The following is a 21,860-nucleotide window of genomic DNA, read 5'->3' as shown; positions in this document are numbered from 1 at the left end:
TTGCGGAGGGTTTTTTATTCCTATGCTGTGCTATACCTATGGGAGCTTTCTAATGTTCCAAGTCTTACAGTAGACAGCAAGAGGGAAAAAGGAACCTGGCCTTCAGAGCTGGGCCCACGTCATAACGACCGGCCTTCCAGGTCAAGCGCTTCTCCACCTCTCCAATGCCGACCCCGCACTACAGTTCCGCCTGTTGGGTGACCCCAAACCTTGGCGGCCACTTCCACACCGCAATTGTGCTGCAGTTCTGATTCGGAGTGTAAATCCCTGATCCGCATTATGCATTCTCATTGCTACAAATCACACATAATTTAAACAGTGATTAATCACAAAAACAATATTTAATCATATGTTGAGAAATATCAATCCAGCAGGAGGCAGCCCGTGCTTCTTGCTGCAGCTCCAGCTCAGGCTTTGCCTGGTCTCTCACTGACTCCTAAAGGGAGGCCACCCCGCCTCAGTCCCCGCCCCCTCTTCCGGAAGGGAGGCGGAGTTAGAGGAGGGAGATGGGGAGGGGGAGGGGAATGCAGGGGGGGGAATAGAGGGGGGGCAGGGAGACCGATGAGAGCGGGAGGCGCAAGGGCAGGAGCCTGAGAAAAGGGGAAAAGGGCTGGGGGGGGGGGGGGTGAAGCCTGAGGAGGCTGCGGGAAAGGAGGAAAGTGGGGGGGGGGGAGGGGATGCCGGGATGTAGGAAACCGCGTGATGGCCGGGGAGAGGCGCCAGGAAGCCTCAGTGGACAGAAAGGGGCTTCCTTGACTGAAGGGAAGGGGGGGAGGGGTTTGCACCGTGTCCAAATGAACAAGTTCCTAAAAAACCCTGCAAGGCCATCGTTGACAGATCCTGGAAGAACTGCAAGGCCACGGCTGGCTGTTGAGGCAGACATCTTGCTTATCCCCCTTTCAGGCTGCTCTCTATAAATATGTTCTCTCGGGTTTGCCCCGCGGGGTTCGTCCTAGTGCGCCTGCGCTAGTAACAAACCTCTCCCTGCCGCCCTTGCATTGTCTGCGTGTTCCTTTGCGGGGTTCCACTCGGACCCTAACAGACGGGCTAGGGAGAAAGCGAGCCCGACACCGGAAAAGGCCCGGATCTGGCTGGCCCGGCCCAGGAACTCCCTTCGGGCATCCTTCCGGCGTCCTCCTGACTGGCTTCGGGAAGCAGCGCCAGAGCAAGTCCCCATCGGAGCACGAGTGCCCACCTGGAGATCGCTCTGCTACCCAGAATGCCCCGCGCGTGCCCGCGGGCCCCCCTCCAGCCTCGCACTAGGCGGGAATGCAGAGACCCCGAGGAAAGCGCAGCGCCGCGAGCTGTGTTAGGAGAGAGAAGAGCGGGGAACTGGGGACGCCGGAGGCCCCGGGAAGGCCAGGAGCCCGGAGCGCCCTACAGTGAGCGGCCAGGACAGGTTCCAGGGGCGGGGGGGGGGGGAGGGGGGCGGGGCAGACCCACAATGGGTGTGGAGTAATAAAGGGGCGGGCCGAGGGCGGGAAAGGGAAGCTCCGGAGGAGCGGAGAGGGGGAGGGCCAGCCCCAAGGGCAGGGCGGAGCACAATAGTCGCGTCTCTGGCAGCGCAGAGGCCTCCGGGAAACCGGAACTGAAGCTCGCACCCAGCCACCCTTCTCCTCCTCCCTCCGCCCCCGCCTCCAGCTTCGGTAATTATGAGGTAGTGGTGGGGGTCTGCGGGAAAGGGGGGGCTTCGGGGAGGGGGGAGGGCGGGAGGCACAGGACCGGATTGAGTTCGAATCCTCCCTTTTACGAGTCCCCCTGTGCGTCCTGGAGGCCCTCCCCTCCCCCCATATTCTGGGAATCTGCATTTGGGCGGGGCTGCCTGGGCCGGGAGCGGAGCGGGACGGGCAGCGGCGGGGTGCGAGTTTCCTGCGGGGTTCAGTGTATCCCGGGGCTGCTCCGGTGTCTGACGGGTCGGCTGTGGCCTTCGGCTTCCTCTTCGGGACCTTCTTGCCGGGAGGGGGTGTCCGGGGAGCAGGGAGTCAGGACCGGATGTAGTTTTACCGCGCCCTGAACGGACCCAGGAGTCCTGCCTTCCGGCCTCTGGGCCCGGACCCCGGGCTCCTCCTCCCCCGCCCCCCGGGCAGCCTCAGCTTCAGTCACCCCAAGCACGCTCTGTTCAGGCTAAACAGGCAATAAGGAGTGGAGAGTGAAGGGGAGTTCAGGAGGGCTTCCTGGAGGAGGCGAGATTGCCCTTTGGGCTATAGGGAAGCCAGAGAGAGCCTGTGAGCCGCCCGTGGGGGACAGCCAGAGAAGGGCTCCCGGCTAAGAGCTGGAGGTGCTGCTGTTCATGGACCCCCCTGCACGCTAGTGTGTCTGGGGCCAGAGGGGGTGTCAGGAAGGGGGACCATCAGGGCTGGGAGTGCCGAAGAGCATCATGGGGGGAATGGGGGAGGACTGCCCTCTGCCTAAGGGAGCCCAGGGAGAGTGGGGGGCCTGCATGGGGAGGGCCTGGGTTCCAGTATGGCCTCAGACCCTTCCTGTGCTCGCGGCGGCTCCCCCTTTTGTCTTTGAACCCCGAACCTGGCCTGGTCCTCCAGAAGGGTTTCCTGGCTGGAGGATCTCCTCCTGGAGGCTGGCTGGGCCCCCCAGAGCACTGGGAGGGACCCCCATGCCCCTTTCCCAGCCCAAGGGGCCTCCAGCAGGCACGTGAGAACTTCTGGGATGGGAGAGCTCCGGGGCTCCTCCTGCAGCCCCTCCCCCTCCCCTTTTCCTGCCCCCCACCTGCCTGATTCTTCTGAGATGGATCAACCCCCCCCAAACCCCAGATGGCCCCTCTTTGTGGGCCTCACATTCCCTCAGTACTCTCTATTGGGCCCTGCTCTCCCCCTGGAGCTCTCTGCTGCCCCCACCTTCCTCAGGCTGTATCTAGGGTGTGGGGGGAGGAGGGGCTGGATGGAGGGAGGGGGCTCTTTCCTGCCCAGCCTGGTGGGGGTGGCCCAGGGGGAAGCCCAACCCAGGGGAGGAGTCTAGGGGCATTGAGGGGCCATTCCTGGGGCCCAGGGATGCCTGACCCAGGTGTCCTGACCCCCAGCTCCTGCTCAGAGCCAGCCCTCTGGGAGGATCCCTGAGCTCTGCCTTCCTGCCTGGGACCCTCCCAGGAGCCAAAACCCTTTCCATGCTCCCTTCCTTGCCCCCCTGGCCCTTGGGCTCTCCAGCTCCGGTTCCCTTGAGGGATTCCCAGCCTCAGCTGTCAGAGGGTCCCAGGTGCCCCTCCAGATTCTTGGGAGACCCCAGCATGCCTTCCTCCTGCTTCCCCAGGCTCAGCCACCCCAGGAACACTTGAGTCTCCCCAGAGTGCTGCCTTCCCTGCCAGGAGCTCTGTTGCACCCTGAGCCTTCCCAGCCTCTCCCTGGGCTCCCCCTTCTGGCAGAGCCCTCAGGCCCCTTTCCTGCCAAGGGGGTTTGGGCTCTCCCTGTTCCCCTCCCATATGGGATCCCAATGCCCTGCTGCCTCTTGGGGGTCTGGGAGGAGGGGAGAAGGTTGGGGGCAGAAGAGGAGCAGCAGAGGGAGGGGCTCATCTGCTCCTTCACACCCTCTTCTCTTCCCAGGCTGCCCCACACCTTGCTGCTAGCAGGCTTGCCCCTGAGGGCCGGCCTGGCCCTTGGTGACTCCTGTGGCCCCTCACCCCAGGGAGATCCCTGAGGGGCAGCCTCGGCCTGAGAAGAGAAGGGAAAACCTTTGTCCTCTGGGTCCCTTCTCCCTCCCCAGCTCAGGGTGCAGAGGCCCAGGCCTGGCCCCAGGAGGGATGGGCTGAGCCAGATCTCAAGCTGGAGGGAGATCAGGGCAGCTTTGTTGTCAGATCCCACCAAAAGCCATTGGCCCCGAGAGGGAACCCAAAGTCAGTGAGGAAGATGGGCTTGTCTACACTGGGGGAAAGAGCAGAGGGACTGCCCCAGGAGGGGGGCTCCAGGCCAGCTCCTGCTGCTCAGAAGGGCAGAGAAATCAGACATTCCCTGGGCCCAGGGAGGTCTAATGGGAAGAGCTTTGGCTGGATCTCCATTCAAGGGGCCATATGGGCTTGGTGCAGGGCCCCGTGTGCAGTTGTATGTAAACCTCAAAATTCCTTAGACTTATAAATGTTGGAAATTTCACCATTGGGATATTTCATACTTGGAAAATTTCTTACTGATAGTCTATTGGGATGTGAACCCCATTGGCATGGGAGGTTCCTCCTCCTCCCTTCTTCAGATTACTTTAGGACAGAAACCTTTTGCTGAACAATGGAAAGGGCTTTGACCTATGCTTAAGCATAGAACAGGAATTTCTTTGAGTCATGATTGATTTTAGAATTGATACAATGGAGATACTTGGAATAAATCTCCACCCTATTCAGTCCTAACAGGATTGAGTAAGGGCTGCAGCCTAGATCAAAATTTAATTATTCCAATCTCTACCCTACTCAGGTTAACAGGATTTAGAAAGGGCTGTAGCAAAGGATCAAAGATTTAATCATTTGAAAATATGACCTTCAACAGACATGTGCAAAAGCCAGAAACCTCTGGGCGGTCCTGGGTTAAGCTAGAGCCTCCATTGGCACAGGGAAATTGATGAACAGTGATTGGTAGATGGGAGAACTGAGAGGAGGAACTTGGATGGTTTCCTTAAAGATAGGAGGGTCTGGAGACTTGAGGGTAGTTGGAGGAGTTTGGTCGAGGTGATTGCGGTGGACTCGGAGAAGCTTGCGCTGAAGGAAGCTGAAGGTGGGGGCCCCTGAGACTGTTTCTCCATTTTGGTCACGTGAGTGATAGGGACTGATCTCTTTTCTTTGCCCCAGCTATCTAAGGGCTTGGGCCTTTTGGCCCAGCCTAAACAGAAGGGGTATTTAAGCCCTATTCCCTTCTCTCCCCTTTCTCTCTCTCTATCTCTAATTCCTTTCTTGCTCCTATTGTAATTAAACTCCAAAAAAGGCTGACGGCTGACTTGAGTTTTTCATTTAGGAATTACATAGCTGATTCCTTGGCGACCTTAAATTAATATATATCAGTCTTTTAAAGTGATTCCCTTGTTACACCTTCATACTGTTTCTCCAGGCTCAGCCACCCCAGGAACACTTGAGTCTCTCCAGGGTCCCTGCCCTCCTTGCCAGGAGCTCTGTTGGACCACGTGCCTTCCCAGCCTCTCCCTTGGCTCTCCTTGCCCAGGCTTCCCTGCTCCGCCTTCTGGCAGAGCCATCAGGCCCCTTCCCTGTGTGTGTGTGTGTGGGGGGTGTTGTGCTCTTCCTGGGTCCCTCCCATATGGGATCCCAAAGCCCTGCTGCTTCTTGGGGGTCTGGGAGGTTGGGAGAAGGTGGGGGGAGGGGGGAGAATAGGAGGAACAGAGGGAAGCGACTCTTCTGCCCCCTTTCAGATCCTCTTCTCTTCCCAAGCTGCCCCCTCCTCTGCTGGTAGCACGCTCTTCCCTGAGGTTAGGCCTCCCCCTGAGTGACTGTTGTGGCCCCTCACCCCATGGAGATCCTTGTGGGGCAGCCTCAGGCCTGGGAAGAGAAGGGAAACCCTATGCCTTCTGGGTCCCTTCTTTTTGCCCAGCTCAGTGTGCAGAGTCCCAGGGCCTGCCCCCAGGAGGGATAGGGCTGAGTCAGATCCTGAGCTGGGAGGGAGATCAGGACAGCTTTCTTCTCAAGTCCAGCCAAGAGCAATTGGCCTAGAGAGTGAGCCCAAAGGAAGTGAGGGAGATGGGCTTTTCTACACTGGAGGAAAGAGGAGGGAGTGCCCCGGAAGGGGAAAGGTTTAGCCATTCCCTTGGCCAAGGGCCGCCTGTTGGAAGAGCTTTGGCTGGAGCTCCATTCAAGGGACCATAAAGTGGGAGGAAGCTGGATGGAGGGTGGGGCAGGACCCTGAGTTAGGAGATATAAAAATGGAATAGTTCATTTTTTTTTTTTAATTTTACAGGGGACCTGGAGGTCCTCTTACCATTGAGATGTGTAGATATTAAGTGCTTACAGTGACAGGAAGTAGAAACCATAGAGACAGGAAGGAGGAACCATAGAGACAGGAAGTCAGGTAGAAAATAATATAAAAGGGGGCCAGCATCAGTTGGTCAGTCTGTCAGTTAATGACAGGGGGGGAAGTTTGCTGCTGTGTGGTGGGTTGGCAGTTGGCAGTTAGGGGCTGGAATATAAAGGTGGGCCTGAGCATACTGAGAGGGCTTTTTGGCTTTACCCATCAGAGGGTTTTGGTTTGGGCTGTTAGGTTCTTTTTCTTTTTTGAAATTTTTGGAAGGTGGCTGGTCCTCATTGACAGACCTAATTGGGGTTGGATTAAACACTAATTGAGTTGGGTTTGATTGGGCTATATTGGGTTGGAAATTTGTGGGGTGGTTGTTATTAGTGGTAGATATAGGAAGTTTTAGGTAATAAATACAGGTAGTTGTAAGATATTTTCTTTTTCTATCTCTTTCCTATATTTCTCTACTTTATTCATTTTACTGTATTCTTTTACTGTCTCTATTTTAATTAAACTAAAATGTTCATTGTTAAAAGCTGCTAGAATTTTTCTTTCCTCTGATTTAAAGGAGTAATATTAATTTACAACTATTATATTCTCATTAAAACTTAAATGATTAAAAGCTGCTCCCTTATTTTGTCAGAACTCCTGATTTAATACTTTGAGAGAGAAGGACTGGAAAAGATGGAGGAGCTTCACCAGATGGATTCACTGGGGCTACTTTGCTGCCTCTACAGGGAGCCTGGAGTCCAAGGGATGGCCTTGGAGAGGGACAGACTCCCAGACCAGGTAAGTGCATTTCAGCCCCAGATGGGAGCCCCTTCAGGCAGGGAGACCCTTCCCTGGATCTGACACAAGATGAACTGGGAAGCTGCTCCCCCCTTCCTGCTGGGCCATTTCTTTTCCCCACATCCTAGGCAGGAGGAACAGCATTTCCTGGCTCTCTTCTCGGCTTTGTGAGTGATTCCTTAGCCCTTGGGCAGCTCAGACCCCAAGAGCTCCCCCCAGGTGTTGCTTCCCAGGTCAGATTTTTTCCTGGGCATAAGTGAGCGCTCAGGGCAATCATTGATTTCCTCTTCCCTATCTCAGGATCATGTCTTTCCTCTCTCTGCTTGCCTGGTGACACTCACACCCTCTTCCTCTGCTTCTTTTCACTTCTTCCCTCTTTTCACCTCTTCCCTCTTGAGTCTGGCCTGGAGCAGAGCCTGTGCCATCCCTCAGGGAATACATTGTCCCCTAGTGCTGCTCACTGGCTTCTGCCTTAAATGTTCAAGTCTTCCCCAGTCTTTCCTGCTCCTTCCTCTCTCCTACTTCTTAGCGCAAGTCAGCCAGTGTGATGGAACACTCTGGTGTGTGCTAGGCACGGCTTAGCACAAAGGAAGGGAGAAGCCATCAGCCACCCTCCAGGCCCCCCCAGTCTGACTGAGGAGATCCCTCAGCAGCCTTTGTTAGGGGTAAAATTTAGGGTTGAGACTGTATATATTTTTAGTTGCTTGCCAGGAAATTTTAAATTCGAAATCCCAATGAAATACTTGAGTCAGTATGGAATTTTATGGTGGTTTATTTACAATAGAGAGAAGATATTAAGGAAGAAAAAAAGAGAAAGGGAGAGAGATAACAGGTAGGAGTTCAGAGGCCCCAGCCAGGGGTTGGGAGGTGGGACAGAGGATTAAATCCAGCACAGCTTCCAGCCACAAGGCCTCCCCCAAGATGGGGGGCCTCCTCAGAAGCTTGTGCCTCCAGAAAAGCCAAGGAAAGGGAAGTAAGCCTTGCACTTACCACGTGACAGTCTAAGGGAAGCAGCCTGAGATCTCATTATCAAGCTCCTCCACAGTCAAGGGTAATTTTATGGTAGTTTATTTACAATAGAAGGAAGAAATTAAGAATGAGAGAGAGAGAGCTAGAAGGGAAGCATAGCTGCCCCGGCCTGAGTCCAGCAGGAATTCAGAGTCCTCAGCCAAGGGGCTTTTCTGAAGGCCGTTGCCTCCAGAAAAGCCAAGGAAAGGGGAATCGTCTTTCTCACTCACCACGTGATCATCTAAGGGAAGCAGTCTAAGGTGTCACATTCAAGCTCCTGCAAGTCAAGTTCCACTGCCAAGCCCCTCTCACAGGAAGTGATGCAAAATATAAAGGCAGTTCTTTACATCACTTCCTGTGTCTCACATGTAGCAATGGTGGCTTAAATTTGGCTTTGGATGGCCCAGGGTATCAGTCAGTTGTTTCTGATTTGTCACTTGCTAGCACACATGGTCATAGACTTTCCTCCCCCACACTTAATCCTTAAGTGGGAGTGTCTACATTCCTGGTGGCTAAAATTCTAAAGCCTAAGCAGAGTGGAGTAAATCTAAAATTTACACAGTGTCCAAACAAGCTCTGTTGGGGCAGGATGGAGGGAAGCATTGTGGGAGGGAAGGCTCTCAGGGTTCTGGGGAGATGGCATTGGTTCCCAAGGGCAGGATTCAGCTGGGACTGGAAGGTAGCTCTCAGGCCAGAGGCAGGAGGAAGAACATTCCCTGCAGGGACACAGACAGCCCCTGGAAAGGCCCAGAATCAGACCATGGAAGGTCTTGGCTAAGAATCTTCCAGGAGGCCAGTGTCCCTGGGTCAGAGGTGTAGGAGTAGTGAGATGTGAGGGGAGAGGAAGGGGCTGGAAGGTGATGACTAATTTTAGATGATACTTGGTGGTATACGGAGGTTTGTATTAGGACCAGAAATCGGAAGAATCTCAGGGTCTAGGAAGGACATCAGGATAAAGTTAACAGATTACCAATAATATGTAACAGGGTTTATTCAAGTTAAGGGAAGGAAGGGAAGGAAATTAGAATGATCTCTCTTAATATTATAACTAAACCTCCCACCAAATCTAGTTGTTATCTAATGACAGTTGGGCTCTGCACTCTCACCTCTACCTAAAGTCCCAGTTCCCACAACAACTACACTTCACTAACCCTAATCCCCCCCCTTTGACAGTGATGGAGGTAATATGGTTGGAAGGTAAGCAGGATCAGGGCTCAAAGGAAAGGTCTCACTCACAGATGGCTCAGGAGTCTCAAGCAGCTCTGCAGGAATATCTCAGACAGTCCACAGGATTCACGGGTACGAGTCGTTTTTAGGATGGATCACCAGGAAAGTCACAGGACAAAGAATAGCTAGTTCACCAGGCCCACCCTAGAAGACTAGACAAAGCTCAGCCTCCAGCCCAACTGTCTTTTGGAAGAACACAGACCTGTCACTTCCCTGGAATTCTGGAACCTTCCTGCTGGTCTCATGCCACTTTTCTGTAGATGTCTACATTTTCCTTACAACAAAGGTCAGCATATGTGACAGCCAGAATCAGGCAGCTAGGGAGGCCCCTAGAGAGCTCCCCTTTGGCTTCTGTATCCACTCCAAGGTGTGACCCCACCACCACTGACCCAGAGAGAGTCCAAGGAGTTTGGGGTGAGCCCAGGAAGGACTCAGAAATGGGGCCTTTTTCTCAAAAGAGGAACTCCAACTGTTCTTGAGCAGAGTTGTTTGTACCAGAGCCAGCACCTGGGAACCTTCCTTCTCTCTTCAGTAGAATTCCTCCCTGGTCTAGTCCTTCCCTGGTTGGACAGGCTGGAGAGAAAGGGGTGAGTTTCTGGAAGGCCTGGAAGTTTTCTGTGCAAATAGGCTTCGGGAGGTTCTGAGGGAGACGTCCTGGCCTTGTCTCAAAGGCATCCTGCTCAGTGACAAAGAATAGGATACAGACAGACTGGAGTGCTTTGTGTTCTCCTAAAAATCTGCTTTCAGCCATCTGTGTAATAAATCTCTGGGGTAAAAGTTCTTATTCTCCACATCTCACAGTTGAGGAAATTGAGGCAAATAGAGATTCAGGTTCTGTGCAGAAGTGTTTCTGTTTTAAGGAATCAAACTTTTCCATTTGGGGAGTAATTGTCTATATCTGGAGTTCAGCTAAACATTTGTGTCCCTGAACTGCAAAGTAAAAGTCCTCTGAGGCACCCTCTCACGCCTGTCAAGAGTCAGAGGCGGAATGTGCAGAGGGATGCTGGGAAGCTTTTCAACTGACTCGAGGGGAGTTGGAACCAGAGCCCTGGAAGAGTGAAGGAGCATCCTGAGCTCTGATGTTAATCATCTTGAAGCTCGTCTTGTGAAACTTTGGTAGTCAGACAGTACATCTGAGATTTGCCCAAGAAGGATTAGTCCTAGGAGGGCAGTCTGTGTGTCTGGCCAGAAGAACCATCCATCTGTTACCTCTCAAGACTCAAAACTCAAACGAATATGTTGGAATGAAGTTTAAGTTAAATATGGTTTAGGGGAAAAGGAAGAATTGCTTTTGGAGTGGTCCCGGCTAGCGGCCACAGCCGAGGACTCGAGACCAGTCTGACTAGATTAATCCCACTTTCCCTTACTTGTCACATTAATAAACCAGTCTTAATTTATATTGTACGCAGTCAGATAAGTCCTTGGGATATATCAGGGAGATAGAAGCTGTCTGGGTTCAAATAGGGAGTCAGTTCTAAGAGACTTCGGTCAAGTCAAACTCGAGGTTGGCCACCATTCCTGACTGCCTGACAGGGTCTGTATCAGAAAGGACATCCAGGGGTGCCAGGCATTTCCCTACGTCCTGGCAAGCCGCCAATACTTCACCCCATTGATGTCTCTTACCTGAATCCTGGATCCCGTCTCACTTTGTTTTCATCACAGGGACACCCCCTTGACACCCTCGGTCGGGTTAAGAAGGAAGACAGCCCTGCCAGGATTCAAACACCATCCAGCCTAGCTAAAAACATCCTGATAAATGAGGGTTTTATTTCTCATCTTATAGCAGCATGCTAGAGCTGCTCTTCTCAAGCCTCCTTTGGGCTCTTACAGACTCAGCTTCTAGTGCTGGCTCTGACATTGACAAAGGGCGGGAGCTTTGGGCCTCTCCTTCTCTGTGGGTCAGTTTCCTCCTGTAACTGACCAGAGGTGGGCTCTTCCTTGTCATGTGACTTTCAGCCCTCTGTGCTCTGCCTTGGTCTGCTCTAGGAGGTGATGACATTCAAGGATGTGGCTGTGGACTTCACGCGGGAGGAGTGGTGCCTCTTGTCCCCTCCCCAGAAGGAGCTGTACAGGGAGGTGATGCTGGAGAATGCCTGGAACCTGCTCTTTGTGGGTAAGGAGCCTCTCCCTGCTGCCCAAGTCTGCCATCCAAGGGAGTATCACCCTCAGCAGCAGGCAGGATTGGGAGCAGTTTTCAGTCATGAGGAAGGGAGGAGGGCTGGTAAGGTGAGTCCCAGAGCCAGTGCCCTCCTGCTGCCTGGTTCTCCTATAAAAGGACTTTGCATTGTGTAATGGGACCTTGGGAGCTCCCTTTTGTGTTCCTGAAGCCTGAGATCAATTGTGTTTTGGAGAATCTCAAAGGTGGATGTAATCTCAGAGCTGATTCTGTCTTGCCTCTCCCTGATCCAGAATTGTGTCTCCCAAACCCCTCTGGGAAAGCTTTTCTGGAGTATTTTCCTCCCACCTTCTTCCCCTCTAGGGTGGATCTACTATTAGGGATCTTTTTCTTTTAACCAGCATAAACTTGTAGCTCACAGATCCTTGGTGTCCCCAGGAGAGATGGCTTGTCTTATTAGTCTTCCTTCCTATTGTCCTAAGCCCCCAGCAGAGCAAGTGAGGAAGGGAGGGAAGGGATGAAGCATTTATAATGACCTGCTCTTGGCCCAGGGCTCTGCTGAGGGTTTTCTCTATAATATTCTGGCACTTTTTCCTCCCCTTCATTTTCCTAATTTAGTGACACAATTACCCTATTTTACAGATTAGGAAATAGATTTGATTAAGTGGCTTGTTCTGAGACACCCCACATGGGAGCTGTTTGTGGTGAAATGTAAACTGAGGCCTTCCTGCCTCTAATCCCAGGCTCTTGCCCCTTCCCCTTCTAGCTTCTCATTTGCAGATAATGGAAAACTATGGAGTAAGTCCAGCCTTCTCTGAAAAAAAATGCCCTAGAACCTAACATTATGGTTCTAGATTGGTTCCCCCTCTCCTCATTCTATATGCTAGGGAGACTCCCCTCCCAAAGGCCCTGCTTGCCCTCCTCTGTGGTTGTCAAGATGAATGGACTGGCTGAGAGACAGCCTTGGACCCAATGAGGATTATTGAGTTCCCCAGTAGAAGAGTCAGAGACTCCCTAAGAGAAGAGTCCCTGAGGCTCACAGAAGTGTCAGGGAGGAGCAGGCAGAGTGGTGGAACAAAGATGATTCCTCTCTGTCCCCATGTTTGGGGCTTCAGACCGACCCAGAACACTGACCCTCACACCCAGTGTGAGAGTTTAGGAATTTCTACCAGAATGGAACAGAACAGGATGGGGAGGGAGGCTGTTGTTCATTTGAAGTCCCCCAACAGGGTAAAAGGCATATCCTACCCTGGGCTCCTTCATTACAGACACTGAGGGGTGAGGGCAGACTCCTGGGGGAATCCTATGGACAGAGTCTCTGAGTGGAGTCACTGGACTACCCAATATTTCCCTAATGAGAACTCAGTTATGAGCTTCTCTCCATCCTCCTCCCTGACTATTCCCCATGCCCAGGGCTTCCAGCTTCCCCAGAAGACATCCTCTCTTATTTGGAGCAGAGGGATGCCCCGTGGATGCTGAAGCAAGAAGGCCTGAAGAACTGCTGCCCAGGTGAGAGAGGGGAAAAGAGGTGTGGGAGAGCTGGGGTGACCAGAGGCTTTCTGTGTGCTCTGGTGAAGCCAGGGCTAGATTTCAGTATAGGAGGATATTAATTGGAATTTTTTTTCTCGGAGGTTGTGACTTACTGGGCAAGTCACTGCACCCCTGAGCGACAATTTCCCTATCTATAAGATGAGGCCATTGGACTCCATTTTCTATTAGTTCCTTCATGAGATCAGTCTATAACCCTCTAAGAGGTCAGTGTTAGGGAGTGAAGGAACTGGAAGTTTCCTGCAGGTGCCAGAAGGGCTGAGCTTATCCCCTCTTGAGTTCTTTAGTATCCAGAGACATATAGGAGTGCTTGTTCTGTGCTGGGTCCTGGGCCAAGTTATGAGGGACATAAAGCGCTGCAGTGGATATCCCCTGCCCTCATTGAATTCACCCTCTGCTGCAGCAGATAACAGCATGCGGACAGTTCTATAGAAGCCCTCTAGATCTGAGATCCTGGGCAGCCAATCATGAGAGGGAAGACCTTGAAAGGAAGGAACACAAGAGAGGTCTAATGGGGGAGGGGGGAGCGGTGGCCTGGGGTTCAGGAGAGCCATACTGAGGATTCTGGGGTTTTATAAAGAGAAAACAACAGAAAGGCATCTGCACAACTTGCAAATGGCCATCTAGCTGTTTAGCCCTCAACCCAAGTACAGATATTGGACAGTATCTCAGGTGGAGGAAAAGATCAAGTAAGAGTGTTTAGAGCATTGGGGAGAAATGGTTTATTGGTTCCCAGAGGAAGAGAGTCATTAGCTCATTAATGTGGGAAAGGCTGAAGCTGAAAGAACTGTGGGAGTCCTGAAGGGAAGCATAGATAGGCTTAGATGAGGGAAGGGATGGCTTCTTTGCCCATAGAAAGAGATTTTCTTTAGCTAGGAGAAAAATGACTGTTTCTTTTCATCCTGAGGCCAGAGAGAGAAAGGAGGCTGCCAAACTGGGTGATATTTTGAGGATAAGAGGACTCTTCTGAGAGGTCCAGTTTTTGTTCTGTGAAATGAGGCCACCTTCTCAGCTCAGAAGTTGAGGCAGGGAGTGAAAGGAAACCAACAGAGAGAGAGCTAGAGACCAGGGAAATATTTGGAAGGCTGCTTTGGTGGGTGGCAAAGGAAAATCTTGATGGAAGCATAACAGGATTGCCTTGCCATGGTGAGCACCCAGCTGAGGTCTAGGAGCCTCAATGTAGAGTAGAGCCAGGCATCTGGTTTCTTGATTTTCCTTCTCTTCATTGATCTGCACCCCACGAACAGGAATGAAGACTGCTGCCTTCCTTGAAAATAATCCAAGGCTAAACTTTCCCTAAATCATTAGCTCCAGGCCCTTTCCTGGTTTCTAGGGCTTTATTCTTAGATAGTCAAGTAAGCACAGACTTTACTTTAGGGAAATGAGAGCCTAGAGAGAAGCCTCTGGAATCTTCAAGATGGGGTCTTCTGTAGTTCCAACAGAATTACTGTTGACTGCTGAGAAATAAGGGCAAGAGAGAGATAGAAATACAGCTGAGGCCAGAGCATGCATTTTTCTTCCAGGAGAGTCCAGACAAGGATCCTGGTAGAGGTTGGGCCTGACATAAGCCCTGGACCCAGTCAGTAAGCATTTATTAGATAATAAATATGTCCTAGGAACCTTGCTAAACCCAATGCATACAGAGGAAGGGAAACACCAATCTGGGCTGTCCTGCAGCTCACAATCTAGAACCCAGACATGGAGGTAGTTTAGAAAGAAGCAACAGATCCTGAATCTCACTCTGAGATGATCAAGGGAGAAAGAAGTGTTGGGGAATGGAAATGTATTTAATTCAACAGGGAAATCAGGAACTAGAGGAGTAAAGAGAATGACAGTTTAAAGAGAAAAGCAATCCAAGGAGGAAATAATCCAAATTCTAATGATAAAAAGAAACATCACTATTTGCATATGGTCCCTAGTATGTGTCATACACTTTATAAATATTATGTCGTTAGATCCTCATAGGAACCCTAGAAGTCACTTGATATTATTATGTTCATGTTATAGTTGAGGAGCCTGAAACCAACAAAGCTTCTGTGACTTGCCCAGGCTTAAAAGTCCTATCAAGTTTATGAAGTACAATGAGAATGCACCACCACCTGTATTGGGATTTTTAAGAGGAATATTATGAAAATACCAGTATCTATATAAGGTGGGAAATAGGAAGAGAATTGTACAGTCTTTCTTGCCCATCTCCTTATAAAAGGACCATGGACTGAATTTACTGTATGAGACATATTTTTAAACATGGGAAATAACCATGTTTTTGTTTGAACTGTGTTTAGTAGAAGGATTTTATTTCAGTTTAAAGTCACTTAAAGAAAAGTAATGACTACTCTCAAGGAGTAGGGAACAGAACACAATATTTTATGTCTTGGATAAATGTGAAAAGAGTGCTGAATTTCTTCATCTGATCTCAGATATTGGAACAAAAAAAATATAGTCAAAAGCAATCACAAAGGGAATTACATAATGCTTACAGAGAAACTAAATGATAAAATAATAAGAATAATTAGTCCACATGCACACAGTGGTGTCATATCTAGGAAGAGAAGATTTAATATTTAGACAATGAAAATAAAAGCAAAAAGATTGAATGTGAATTGTCTAGTACTGTGGACAGAGAATGCCCAGCCACAAGATTTGTTCTAAGCTGCCAGGATTTCTATCGGTTCTAGTCCCTCATCCAGCCTTTCTGAGGTCATTGTCTGAGTTAGGAATGTAATAAAGTTAGCCTGTCCCAAATCACAGATTTGTTATGAAGAGCCAATGAGATCACATGAAACACATTGTTATTTAAATTGTTCTTTAGCTTTGAAGTAATGGCATTTTCAAAGAATGGATTGTGTCCTTTTCAGTTGGAAGACTTTTCTTCTTACCTGAGAAAGTAGGATATAAAGCAGTTTATGTTCTGACAGTTGAAGAAAGGAGATTGTTATATATTTTTATTTGTCCTCTATGTGTATGTTTTACTGTTTCTTTTAGAAGGAGAGATCAGACCTGAAATGAAGGTGAATCCAACAGAGGTCAGCCCTTCTGTGGAAGAAATGGATCTACAAAGTTTCATGAGTGATGGTTCCAATAACTTTGCTTTTAGAGAGTTCTGTGTTGCACCTCAAAATTCATCTTATATCAAACATCAAAGAATACAAATGGAGGAAACACCTAATGGAAGTAATCAATGGGGAAAGACTTTCATGCACAGGGTCAGTATTGATGGACATCAGATAATGCACATTGAGAATAGACCTTGTGAATGCATGGACTGTGGAAAGACATTCAGTCGGATCTCCCTTCTCACTAGACATCAGATAATCCACACTGGGGAGAATCCTTGTGAAGGTAAGCAGTGGGGAAAGACATTCAGTGTGGCCCCCAGTCTTGGTGAACATCAGGGAATCCACACTGGGGAGAAACCTTATGAATGCAAACAGTGTGGAAAGACATTCAGTCGGAGCTCCAATCTTGCTGTACATCAGAGAATCCATACTGGGGAGAAACCTTATGAATGCAAACAGTGTGGAAAGACATTCACTCAGAGCTCCAGTCTTGCTGTACATCAGAGAATCCACACTGGGGAGAAACCTTATGAATGTAAGCAGTGTGGAAAGATATTTAGTCGGAGCTCTCATCTTGCTGTACATCAGAGAAGCCACACTGGGGAGAAACCTTATAAGTGCAAACAGTGTGAAAAAACATTCAGTGAGAGCTCCAGTCTTGCTAAACATCATAGAATCCACACTGGGGAAAAACCTTATGAATGCAAGCAGTGTGGAAAGACATTCAGTTGGAGCTCCCTTTTTGCTAGACATCAGAGAATCCACACAGGGAGGAAACCTCATGCATGCAAGCAGTGTGGAAAGACATTTAGTCGGAGCTCCAGTCTTGCTGTACATCATAGAATCCATACTGGAGAGAAACCCTATGAATGCAAGCAGTGTGGAAAGACATTTACTCAGGACTCCAGTCTTGCTAAACATCAGAGAGTCCACACTGGGGAGAAACCTTATGAATGTAAGCAGTGTGGAAAGACATTTAGTCGGAGCTCCAGTCTTGCTTTACATCAGCCCATCCACACTGGGATGAAACCTTATGAATGCAAGGAGTGTGGAAAGACATTCAGTCGGAGCTACAGTCTCACTGAACATCAGAGAATCCACACTGGAGAGAAACCTTATGAATGCAAGCAATGTCGAAAGGCATTCAGTCACAATTCCAGTCTTGCTTTACATCAGAGAATCCACTCTGGGGAGAAACCTCATGAATGCACCCAGTGTGGAAAGGCATTCAGTCGGAGCTCCAGACTTGCTGAACATCAGAGAATCCACTCTGGGGAGAAACCTTATGAATGCAGACAGTGTGGAAAGGCATTCAGTTTGAGCTCTCATCTTTCTGTACATCATAGAATGCACACTGGGGAGAAACCTTATGAATGCAAACAGTGTGGAAATACATTCAGTTACAGCTCCAATCTTGCTGTACATCAGAGAATCCACACTGGAGAGAGACCTTATGAATGCAAGCAGTGTGGAAAGACATTCAGTCGGAACTCCCATCTTGCTGTACATCAGGAAATCCACACTGGGAGGAAAAATCATGAATGCAAGCAGTGTGGAAAGACATTCTGTCAGTGCTCCAATCTTGCTAGACATCAGAGAATCCACACTAGGGAGAAACATTAAGAATACAAACTAAATGGAAAGATGTCCACTTGCAGCTCTATTCTTGCTATTGTGTGAAGGAAATTTACCCTCCCCCTTTCTGGGGCATCATACCTGGTGTGAGCCTGAATTTGGCTCAAAGAGAGGATTGCATGTTGGAAACCATTGAGAATAAAAAGGTAGCAATAGAGTTGAGATCATAAAGTGATATCAGTCAAAAAAGAAGGCCACAGTTGGCTCCCGAGATGATATTTCTGAAATAGTGGGTGGAAAAAAAGCTTGATAAACTGAGGCAACACTGAATATCCAAGAGTTTCTCTTTTAGTTCTGTTGCTGGCTAGACTTCCTTGTGAGCATGGTTCAGGTCCCTAATGGTGGCCCAGAATAGCAAGCTAAATGGAACAGTGAGGAAAGTACCTCTTCTATTTTTCCATCTTTTTCTTCTACTTCCTGAGATAAAATTAATTTAGGGCCAGTCTCATAATTTTCCCAACCACAGACATTCACACTGAGCTCTCACATTGCTCAAAATCAGACAATTCACTATTTCATGGACTCTCCTCACATTAGGTCTAAATGGGCATATGATTTCGACCTAGTGTGATCCCATAGGAAAATAAAAGGCATGTAAAAATTTACCTTTCAGTTCAATCTATTGATAAGGGAAGAATTTATGACCAAGTTTAATATGAAGTATGAAATAGCTAATTTCCATTATGGTAAAATTCAGAACTGTACAAACAAAACTAATGTGATCAAGATTAAAAGTGGAAACGAAGTTATCATTTGCTTTACAACAATATGCCCAATTAAATACTTCTCTTTTTAAAAATCCTAACTTTTCTCAAATACTTAATTCATCATTTCATGGCATCTGGATATAAAGAGGAGTTGATTTAGAAAACAAATAATGCCTTTGCTCTATAGAAGTCATTTGTAATTATTGTTACCTATATAAGGTTTTCCAAAAAATTCCTATAAAGCAAAAGTTAAAAGAAAAAAATATGATATTGTGGATTTCAAATATGAAATAAAACTTGGCATTGCAATGACAAATTTTACTTATTTGAATGCATTACCAAAATAATTACATAGAAAATCACCATGCATCTTTCAGTTTAACACTGGACTGATTACACCCAGAGGCCAGTGTAACATAACTGATACAGTTAAACTTATTTCTACAATTTCTAAACCTATTACTTGCATATTAAATCTTACACCTTTTTTTCATCAAGGTCTGTGCTACATATGTGGCAAAAATTTATCACACCAATACAGAAATCCAAGCTTAATAGTTTTGTTGGGAGGAGGCCAGACACCCAATAAAGCCTGTCCCCAGTCAATTCAAAAGCAGAGACCCAGAGCCATAAGAGATAGTCTTTTTATGCAAGAAAATCTAGTGACACAATGACAGAAAATAGTCATAATTAAAATGGAATGAATGCAAAGTCATTCATATAGACACCTTAATGACAGAAGTGCTGATAAATCTGGTATGTGTAAGAAAGATCACTATGGGTGGTTGCTGGGAGCCATCAGGCTATGATGCCTTGACAAAATCACTCATGGCAGCCAAGAGGTCACAGAGTGGCTCTTAGCAAAATGGAATTGCCCACTCAGCCCCCTCTATATGACTTCTCTCATCTATATCCCTCACTAATGGAATTGATCGGATTCTTGTTCTCTCCCTAACCTTAGAAGGAATAATATGAGCAATATATTTGCACTCTATCTCCCCAAAACATCACCAAAAGATCAGACTCTGAAATCCAAACCCGAAAATCTATCATGGGTTAACTTTTACTTAGGTACAGAATTCCCAGCAAGCCCAGAGTTCCCCCTACTCCCTGCACCAAAACTTAATCTAAAGCTAACATATAAAATCAACCATAAAGGCCCATACAAAATGTACAAGTACACTAAGCTTCACCATGCCTTAGTGACTCAATTTTACCAGAAATTCCCGTTGGTAGAAACTCCCTACTAACCCTGAATAATGATCAGCCTAATAATTAATCTGAATTCTGTTCTCAATGCCTCTGATCTGTCCATGCCAATGTTATGATTGTTGAATTTTCTTTCAGAATTTTTGACTTTTTTTTTTATCAAAAGTAATAAGTAAATTTCCTTGATTGTTTATAAGCTCAAGCTCCTCACAAGTTAATGAGAAAATTAAGCCACCTGTGAAGAAATCATTTGTCTTAGGTAGAATCTTTATTCATCCTATCAGCATCTGTAATCACAATACAAGAATATAGAATGATCTCAGAATGTTAATCACATGATTTGTTAAAAGTTAATGTATCACTTTTCCAATTATCTTTACTCGAATGTGTGTTGAAAGATGTACCTGTGTGCCAAGAAAATGGGGATCAAAGTAGGCAATGAGAGATGAAAGTATCAGTCTTTGCAGATTATATGATGGTATATTTAAAGAACCTCAGAAAATCAACTAAACGGCTAGTGGAAATAATTAAGAACTTTATTAAGTTGCAAGGGACAAAATAAACCCATGTAAATCAACATATTTATATATTTCCAACAAACCTCAGCAATAGAAGATAGAAAGGGAAACTCCACTTAAAATCACTCCAGTCAATATAAAATATTTAGGAATCTATCTGCCAAGGCAAACACAGGGATTATATGAACACAACTACAAAACACTTTCCACACAATGAAAACTAGATCTAAACAATTGGAAAAACTAATTGCTCCTGGGTAGGATTAGCTAATATAATAAAAATGACAATTCTACCCAAATTAATCTACTTATTCAGTGCCATACCTATTGAACTACCAAAAAACTTTTTTATAGAATTAGAAAAAATATAACTAAAGTTCATCCGGAAGAACAAAAGACCAAGAATATCAAGGGAAATAATGAAAAAAATGTGAAAGATGGGGGCCTAGCACTACCAAATCTTAAACTGTTCTATAAAACAGTGATCATCAGAACAATATGGCACTAAGAGACAGAAGGGCAGATCAATGGAATAGACTAGGGGTAAATGACCACACTAACCTAGTGTTTGATAAACCCAAAGACCCCCACTTTTGGGGCAAGGACTCAATATTTGTAAAATACTGCAGGAAAAATTGGAAGACAATATGGGGAACTTAGGCTTAGGTAGACATCTTACATCCTATACTAAGATAAATTCAAAATAGGTAAATGACATTAATATAAAGAGGGAAATCAAACAAATTAGGTGAACATAGATTAGTATACCTGTCAGATCTGTGGGAAAGGAAGGAATTTAAGACCAAGCAAGACCAATAGAGAACATTGCAAAATATAAATTGAGTGACTGATTATATCAAATTGAAATGCTTTTGTACAAGCAAAACCAATGCAACCAAAATTAGGAGGAAAGCAACAAACTGGGAGAATATTTGTATAACAAAACTCTGAAAAAGGTTTAATTTCCCAAGTATACAAGGAGCTAAGTCAAATTGACAACAAATCAAGCCCTTCAACAGACAAAGGACATGAATAGGCAGTTTTCACATGAAGAAATCAAAACTACCAATAAGCTCATGAAAAAGTGTTCTAAATCCTGACTAGAGAAATGCAAATTAAAACCACTCTGGGCTATCACCTCACACCCAGCAGATTGGCCAATAAGACAGCAAAGGAAAGTGATAAATGGCAAAATTGGGATGCTAATACTAATAATGATAGAGTTGTGAATTGGTTCAAGCATTCTGGAGGGTAATTTGGAACTATTCATAAAAAGCTTTAAATGACTGTCAACCCTTGGATTCAGCCATAGCACTCCTGGGTTTGTACTCCAAAGAGATAATAAGGAAAAAAGACTTGTACAAAAATATTTCTAGCCACGGTCTTTGTGGTGGTAAAAAAATTGGAAAATTATTGTGCTAAAAGGAATAAAGAACTGGAGGAATCCCATGTGAACTGGAACGATCTCCCAGAATTGATGCTGAGTGAAAGGAGCAGACAGCATAACATTGTACACAGAGACTGATACATTGTAGCATGATCAGACATACTTGACTTTGCTACTAGCAGCAATTCAATGACCCAGGACAATCCCAAGGGACTTGTGAGAAAGAACGATATCCACATCCTGAGAAAGAACTGTGGGAGCAGATACTCAGAAGAAAAACAGATAATTGATCACATAGTGTAATGGGGATGTGATTAGGGTTTTGATGTTAAAGAATCACTCTACTACAAACATGAATAACAAATAGGTTTTGAACAATGATGCATCTATAACCCAGTGGAACTGCTTATTGGCTTTGGGAGGGGAGAGGAGAAAAGGGGGGGGGGGGGGTCATGAATCATGTAACCATGGAAAAAATATTCTAAATAAAAATTAATTTAAAAAAAAGAACCTTAGATTCCCCTCCCCCAAAATGGAAAAAGTGGAAAGGGATAGAGATAGAGGTGTGCCTCTTGGGTGGGGGGGGGGGGATATGATAGTTAAGGGAGTCTGCATGGAGAAGAGGATGAGGAAGGGACAAGCAGAGAGTATCACTCAAATACCATGGACTAGAGTTGGAATTACTAGGAAGCCTAGACCCCAAGGAGATGAG

General features: G+C 47.1%; 2 protein-coding genes across 4 annotated transcripts in view; both read left to right on the top strand.

The window, feature by feature from the left end:
- LOC100617201 (zinc finger protein 114-like) overlaps positions 1-21,860 on the top strand; it is an 89,430-nt gene that overhangs the window by 37,063 nt on the left and 30,507 nt on the right. The gene's annotated exons all lie outside the window — the stretch shown is intronic.
- Positions 329-21,213, top strand: LOC100617249 (zinc finger protein 260-like). Of its 3 annotated transcripts, none has more exons than XM_007490153.3 (5): positions 329-1,382; positions 6,589-6,734; positions 10,956-11,082; positions 12,499-12,594; positions 15,619-21,213. In XM_007490153.3, exons 2-5 carry the CDS (start codon positions 6,630-6,632, stop codon positions 17,313-17,315), a joined length of 2,025 nt encoding a protein of 674 aa, XP_007490215.1. In that variant the 5' UTR covers positions 329-1,382; positions 6,589-6,629; the 3' UTR covers positions 17,316-21,213. The 3 variants fall into 3 exon arrangements, with proteins under 3 accessions (XP_007490215.1, XP_007490214.1, XP_016288364.1); XM_007490152.2 differs by lacking the exon at positions 329-1,382 and adding an exon at positions 1,486-1,646; XM_016432878.2 differs by lacking the exon at positions 329-1,382 and adding an exon at positions 1,550-1,657.

This window comes from Monodelphis domestica, chromosome 3 (genome assembly GCF_027887165.1).
Source record: "Monodelphis domestica isolate mMonDom1 chromosome 3, mMonDom1.pri, whole genome shotgun sequence".
NCBI lineage: Eukaryota > Metazoa > Chordata > Mammalia > Didelphimorphia > Didelphidae > Monodelphis > Monodelphis domestica.
Note: the sequence above shows the minus strand (reverse complement) of the source record. Positions and strands in the feature narration are given on the sequence as shown.